General features: G+C 50.0%; 1 protein-coding gene across 1 annotated transcript; it reads right to left on the bottom strand.

Moving 5' to 3' along the window:
- Positions 1-291: 291 nt before the first annotated feature.
- Positions 292-7063, bottom strand: LOC125510346 (translation initiation factor IF-2-like). Its single transcript, XM_048675500.1, has 2 exons — positions 6480-7063; positions 292-910 (listed from the first exon to the last, which is right to left on the bottom strand). The coding sequence occupies exons 1-2, from the start codon at positions 6993-6995 to the stop codon at positions 848-850; spliced, it is 579 nt and encodes a 192-aa protein (XP_048531457.1). The 5' UTR covers positions 6996-7063; the 3' UTR covers positions 292-847.
- Between the last annotated feature and the right edge of the window lie 298 nt (positions 7064-7361).

Raw genomic sequence — 7361 nt, 5'->3', positions numbered from 1 at the left:
AATACACATTACTTATTATATACAACAGACAGACAAAGTAATAGACATATGAACTTTGCGAGGGAGAATATAGATAACTAGTATACCACCGTCCCAGTTGAAGGAACAATATACGACATGATTAATGCAAGGAGAAACCCAACCGCAAAAAAAATGCATAGAGATTTTTTTTTTTCAAAAAGAAGGTTAACCCTCGGCCTCTGTATCAGAATGATGCATACGGCCATAAATGCACGGAGAAATGCACTCGCAAAAAAACGCACGGAGAAATATACGAGGGTAGAACGACTAGCGAGTGAACTTGCACTGTGCTGCAATGCACATTGATGTTGACGCTTACATTCGAATTAATAGACCATCCATTTCATGGAGAGACAATTTGCCCATGAGTTGGATCTTGTTGATTCTGGAGCATATATGCAAATTACACGATGAGACAAAATCAAGACATGTAACTATATAGGATCACACACACACACACGCACGCACACACAATCTCTCTCATCTAGCTCTAAGGATCCATGCGTACCATATATAGAGTGCTATTTGCTTTGGTTCGAAGCAAGCTTGGTAATGAGCTCGTTCAAAACAGAGGGATTAGTCCTGGTCAAATACTCCCAGCCATTAGTTTCCATTATTCTTTGCAGGCATGAGAGGGATTGGGCTTGGATGAACCTCAAACATGCCTCTTTCAAACCGTGACAATGGTGTCGCTCGGTCAGAGCAAGAGTGGACCCCACCGAGCTCACGCGTACCTCCTCGGACAAGTGCTTTTCACATATGAACTTGAGCTGCTCGAGGTCATATCTGTCTGCCACTGCAAACAAGTCTTGTAGCCATTCCAACCTCATTGCATCCTCTTCTTCAACGTCTTGAGCTTCGTCCTCCTCCATGTCATCCTTCTCCATTTCTGGAAACGAGTCAGTGTAAATGAAGCTGAGCAAAGCGCTGAATATGTTTTTTTGACGGGAAACTACGGCGGGCTTACGCCAGCCTGAACTTATATTAGCCAGGGAGAGATGACAACATTCAGATAGTTACATAGGATGAAGAAAAGAAAGATTACAAGGGGTCAGCCCCCAACAAATGGCAGATGATAAGCTAAATTCTCGCAGATAAGTGATACAACATGGAACCCCAGTCCTTTAGAAGGGTCTGCTTGACCGCATTTTTGCAGCGATTAGACCAAAACACAAGATCCTCTCCAGATCGTCGTAGAGTGACATACAGATCCTCATCGTGAGCACAGAAGACCATAGCATTTCTCCGCTTTCAAATAGACCAAAGAATGGCAATGATAACTGTAGAGCGAACTTTATCAATTGAGGGGTTAGACCAAATATCTTGAATATGTTCGACTTCTGGAGGCCGAAGAAGAAGAAGATTGTCCCAAAGCAACTTGATGGAGTGGCAGTTCAACAGTAAGTGACTTGTAGTTTCCCGCTCATCGCAAAATGGGCAAGTATCGGAGCTTGACATCCCATGCCGGAAACGCTGATCATTTGTAAATAGTCTGTCCCGGAAGGCTAGCCAAGTGACCAACCGACACCTATTTGGAGCATAGTTCTTCCAAGTAGCCGTGGCGTACCTGTCCTCCGGCCTAGCTGCAAACACAGAAGCATATGTTGATCTTGCCGAGATCGGCTTGTTGTCGATACGTTCAACACGACGGTCAGCCACTAAAGGGTTCAGAGTTACAGTGACAATCATAACACGCAGCGCGGCAAGTTCCTGTTCAACAATCGAGGAAATCCTGGGGCGAAGGTCCAAACACAAAATTGGATCACCTAGAACCCTAGCCACCGAAGCATTCGGCCTAGTAGAGTGAGAGAAAATAGCAGGGAATCGAGCAGCAAGCGTATTGTCGGTCAACCATACATCAAGCCAAACTTTGGAGATATCACGGTATAAATTCAAACCTTTAGAGAGGTCTTTCCAAACCAAGGAATCAAGAGGAGAGGCGTCACCAAGGTCACGGTTATTGGACCAGCCATATAATGATGCCATCCTGGACTCCCAGGGGGGAGAGTTTGGGCAGTGAATTTTTGCTAGATGTTTGAAAAGGAGACATAGGTTTTGAGAGCGCAAACAGGTGAAGCCGAGACCCCCTTTGGAGAATGGAGCACAAACGGTCTCCCATGCAACCTTGCATTGCCCACCGTTGACTTTTTCTTGGCCAGCCCAAAAGAAGGCACGACAACGCTTGTCAAAGGCTTTGATAGTCCCAGAGGGAAGAAGCAAGGCGGACATAGCGTGAGTAAGGAGAGACCTAAGGGATGCGCGAACAAGAACAGCCCTGCCGTCTATAGAGAGAAGCTTGCCTCGCAAACCCGCAAGCTTTTTGTCCTCCTTAGCAATGATTGGGTGGAAGGTCGAAAGGTTTAATTTGTGGGAGGATAGAGGAAGGCCTAAATAAGTTTGAGGGAAGGAGGAGATGGAGCACCCTAGTATACTGGCTGAAAGGGTTGCCAGATCGTGTTCGACATGAATAGGCACGAAAGTACTTTTATCAAAGTTGATGTGTAGGCCCGTTGAAGCGGAAAACACTTGAAGAGTCGAGATGAGGTTTTGAGCAGCAGTGGAATTGGCCTTGCAAATAATAAGAGTATCATCGGCGTATTGAATGACAGGGCAGGGTAGCTGCTCGACAAGCGGATGAGACAAAAGACCATCATTGCAAGCATTGATAATAAGCTGTTGTAACACATCTGCGACCAAGATGAAAATAAAAGGCGATATAGGATCGCCTTGGCGTAACCCCTTGCGACATTGGATCCACGGACCAGGCATCCCGTTGAGCAGAACGGCTGATTGACTAGAGAGGTTTAGATTAGTGAGCCAATCGATCCATTTTTGGGGAAAACTTTTAGCAGCCAGCACTTGATTAAGCGCGTCCCACGAAATAGAGTCAAAAGCCTTGCGGAAGTCAAGTTTCAAAACGAAAGCGGGAGCCTTACGACGATGGCAGGATTGGACGATCTCAGCTGCATAAATAAAATTCTCAGCAATGCTACGACCCTTAATAAAACCAGATTGGTCAAAGTGAACAAGAGAAGGGCAGTGAGGTTGGATTCTATTAACGAGACACTTGGAGGCTAGCTTGATGCTGCAATTTTGGAGAGACACAGGGCGAAAGTTGTCCGGGTGTGTAGCGCCTACTTTTTTAGGGAGGAGAACAATAAAAGCTTTATTTAACCTGTTTAAATCCGCTTTGAGAGAGAAGAACTCATTCATGAGAAGAAGAAGAAGATCATGTTTCACCAAATCCCAGTGTTTTTTGTAGAAAGCCGGCCCGAAACCGTCCGGGCCCGGACTTGTATTGTCATCCATCGAGTTTAGTGCCACTTTAATCTCGTTAAGAGTGAAAGGGCGAATAAGGGCATTAGCTTGGGAGGTAGTGAGAGCGGAGTAGTTAAGTAAAGTACCCAAGTCAAAATCAAATTTGTTGATGGCCGCTTGGCCAAGCAAATTTGAGAAGAAGCTATGGAGAGTAGCCTGTTTGCCGGAGTGAGAGAAGATGGTAGAGCCGTCCACTTCTAGAGATTGAATTTGATTCCTTCTAAGCCTAGCTGAGGCGCAAGCATGAAGGTATTTGGAATTTTCATCCCCCAAAGTACAAGTTCTGATTTTGGCACGTTGCCTCCAATAATTAGCTAGGAAGGAATTGTGCCTGTGCAAAGAGCACTTGACAGCCGTTCGAAGACCGGCCTCCAGAGGCGAGAGAGCACGTCGTTCTTCAAGCTTGTCCAACCAGTCAATAACAGCGGTGCAATTTTGCGCGAGGATCCTAGGAGATTTAGCATCGATGGTCCAACGTTTAGCGACATTACGCACACGCTTTAATTTCCTGCACAATTGGCCGGCAGAGCCTAGCAAGGGAGATGGAAGCACACTTAACCAGTTTTTTGTGACCTCAGCAGAGAACGTCTCGGATTTTAATAGCCAGTTGTTTAGCCTGAAAACCGAAGGCCTGGGAATGTTTATGGAAGACGACATACAGAGGGGAACATGATCCGAGGTTGTGCGCGTGAGCGAACGAATTGTGCAATTCGTGAAATGGGTTGACCAGTCCAAGTTAACGAAAACGCGGTCGAGCTTGACCAAGATTGTATTACTCTGGTTGTTTGCCCAAGTGAAAAGGCGATCCAGCAAGGGGATTTCCTGGAGCGCCATGGAATTGATTGCACCTGCAAACATAGCCGCCTCGGAAGAGTTGAAGTTTGACGTAGATTTGTCGGAAGGTTTTAAAGTAAGGTTGAAATCTCCAATAACAGACCAAGGGACACTAATGGTAGGGCAAATAGTGATTAGCTCGTCTAAGAAATGTTGTTTTTCGGCATGAGCGCAAGGTCCGTAGACGTTTGTGACTGCGAAAGAGAGATCCGATAAATTGGACTCGAACCAGCATGAAATAGAGAAGGAATCTCGCCGCACGAGTGCACTTAAAATCGTCGGCATTCCAAGCGATAAGTGAGCCACCAGATGCACCGGCAGAAGGAAGGAAATGAAAATCACGCACATTAGAGGGAAGAAAAGAATTCGCTTTGAACATGGAAATCTCCTCGAGCTTGGTTTCTTGGAGACAAATAATTGAAGCAGAAGAGTTTTGTAGAGCTGCCTTAACATCGGAACACTTTTTTTTTAGAAAAGGAACATCGGAACACTTAGGGGGGCGACCGAGGCCCCTAACGTTCCAAGAGATGATTTTGAGGCCTCTATTCATGATAACCGGCAGTCGACGCATCGAGAGCCTCCTCTGAGACATCACATGCCGCAGCAAGCTGGACGACGTCTTTGCGCGTCAGCGGCTCGTCCACGTCTCCTGCGTCAACAAGCTCCATAAGCTCCACCGCAGGTAGCGCCTTTCACGTCGCCGGCTGGCGTTTTCCTTCCATCTTCATCTTCTTGCGCAAGGAGGCCTTCTCTAGCATGGTGAGGTATCTCGGTTCCTCAGAATCCTGTAGACGGGAGCTGCGCCTAGCCGAGGCAATCGGAGAAGGACGAACGACGACGATGTCCCCAGCAGGACCGATGGCAGGGGTAACCGGGATGGCGACAACTGCGATCTCGTGCTGATGAGTGGGAGGGGAAGTCATAGCCGCAGAAGGAGCTACGGTCTCAGCCCCATTGACCAGGGATAAGGCAGCCGCCCCCCTGACGGGAGAATCCCCGGCGGACTCGACCTCACATGCTGCAAAGTTGTCGAGAGGAGCGATGGGCTGAAGTAGCGGATGGGGAACCCGCACGGACGGTTCCTTTTCATGAATGTCATTCTCGGTGGCCACCTGCAAAGAGGGCTGGACCGGGGACGCCATGGCGTTTGACAATTTTTTGTTGATGTTGGAGCCAAGGTAGGAGCAGTTCGCGTACGTCAGACGCAGCAAAGGCAAGAGGGACAGGGATGATGTCGAAAGAGATTGGGCAGGAGAAACCGAGGGGATGGGGGGAGAAGTAGAGGAAGGAAAGAGTTTATGGGGCGAACAGTGTCTTTGAAGGTGGCCAAACTGCCAGCATCTACGACATCGGACCGGGTCCCGACAGAAGGCGAGCTTGTGATCTAGCGCGAGGCAGCGATGGCAACGAGCTCCCCAGTTGAAAGGCCTACGAGGAAAAGCTGAGGGGTAGAGGGGGGCAGTGTGCCGCTTAAACAGAGGGGGTGGGGCAAGGAGAGCATGGCATATGAGTATGGTCTCGCACTAGAACCAACGACCATGGAGCTAGGTAGCGTAGGCGAAGGCAAAGCAGCAGCGTCAGCAGCGCCACTATCAATTCCCGTGAAGGGCTCACTCGTACAAGCAGGTTGAGCAGGCAAACAACCAAGAGCCGATGCGAACGTAATCCACTGGACCGAGCCCACCGGTAGAGAAAGGATACCCGAAGCGCCTGGTTCAAGCGGCAGAGCACGCCTCCAAGGGAGAGAGGGAGCATGCGAAGGAATGCGGTTGATTGGCTGCAAGCAGTGAACTGAGACTGAGGACGCAGGGATGATGGGATCCATGCATTGGACTGTTGGGCTACGGCAGAAAGCAGCGGCCGACGGGCCCTTTGCATGCGCATGCGCATGCGGCAGACCGCCTGCGAGAAGGACATCGGCGTGGCTGGGACACAGCGAGGAAGGCGACGAAGATCCCTTGTCTAGCATTGCATGCATGCCACTGATGTCTGAGTCTAAAGTTCTAGCTACAGGGGTTGCAGACTGTAGTACAGGAAAAGGAGCGTAAAAGTAAGATCGGCATAGCAACATGGGGCTCGGTTCACTGGCATGGAAAAGGACGACTACGCCTCTATGATTGATCCCTTCAAGTGAAACAATGAATTGAGCAATACGCGCATTAGCCACCGTACCGTAACCGAGAACAAACTAGGACTAATCTGCCGCATTATCTGTAAATCAACGAGGAGCCAATCCAAAACGAGACCAGGGAATGCACCGTGGAAGCAGTAGGGGGAGGGGAAGGAAGGAGAACTTGGATCCAAACCTGCGTCGGAGAAGACTTGGTCGAGCCCGGGGCGACGGGGGTGAAGACCGGCGAAGAGAAGTTTTCGAGGACGTAGTGCAGCAGCGCGTCGCCGGGAGTGAACATGAACGGCGCCGACGAAGGATCTGGCCGGCGCACGAGGAAATCCGGCCGTGATTTTGCGAGTAAACCGCGACGGAAGGCGGTCGCCAGAGTAAGCTGCTCGGGCGTGGTGGCGGAGACGAGCGGCTCCGAGGGAAGCTCAGAACCACCGGTGCGAGAAGACGCGGGCGTCGGCAATACCGACGCAGGGGGCGGGTTCGGCGAGCCGCCAAGCAAGGGGCTGGAGGACTTGGAGTTGTCCGCCGGCGCCGGAGTGGCGGTCGGCGCAGGCAAGGGGAAGGGAAGGACGGGAAGGGGAGCCGAGAAGGCCGCCTCCGCAGCCATGGCTGCCGCTGGGGCGTCTCTCGCAGTCGCCGCACCTCGCGCACCTCCAGAGTCGAGAGGGGCACCCAGGGGGCGGGGCATGGTGGCCATCGCGGCCGGAGTGGCCGGCGGCGTGGGAGTGGGCGTGTCGCCTATCCTATCGCGAGAGCCACCTTTTGTGCGTCTCTCTTGTGTCTAAGCGCTGAATATGTTGCGTCAATGTCTTTGATTTGTATTACAGAACACATCTAGATGTGACATCTAAGCTGATTTTCATTCTGTTTGTGGTTTATTTTTTGTCCTAGTTTTTTTTGTTTTTTGTTTTTTTTGAGCATCAGTACAGACACAAGCGCTCATATACACGCGCATACACTCACCCCATGAACGCACACACGCACACCCTACCCTTATGAGCACCTCCGAGAGACTAAGCCGGCATATCATTTTGATGCATTATGGAAGGTTAGATGTGACATT

This window comes from Triticum urartu, chromosome 5 (genome assembly GCF_003073215.2).
Source record: "Triticum urartu cultivar G1812 chromosome 5, Tu2.1, whole genome shotgun sequence".
NCBI lineage: Eukaryota > Viridiplantae > Streptophyta > Magnoliopsida > Poales > Poaceae > Triticum > Triticum urartu.
This window is presented reverse-complemented; position numbering and strand designations above follow the sequence as displayed.

What these genes read in the sequence shown, in the direction of transcription:
- LOC125510346 (XM_048675500.1), bottom strand. Translation starts at nt 6,995, where the DNA reads ATGGCCACCATGCCCCGCCCCCTGGGTGCCCCTCTCGACTCTGGAGGT. An exon ending in CCAAGTCTTCTCCGACGCAG is followed by an intron (nt 911 to 6,479) that starts GTTTGGATCCAA and finishes ACTCGTTTCCAG; the next exon opens with AAATGGAGAAGGATGACATG.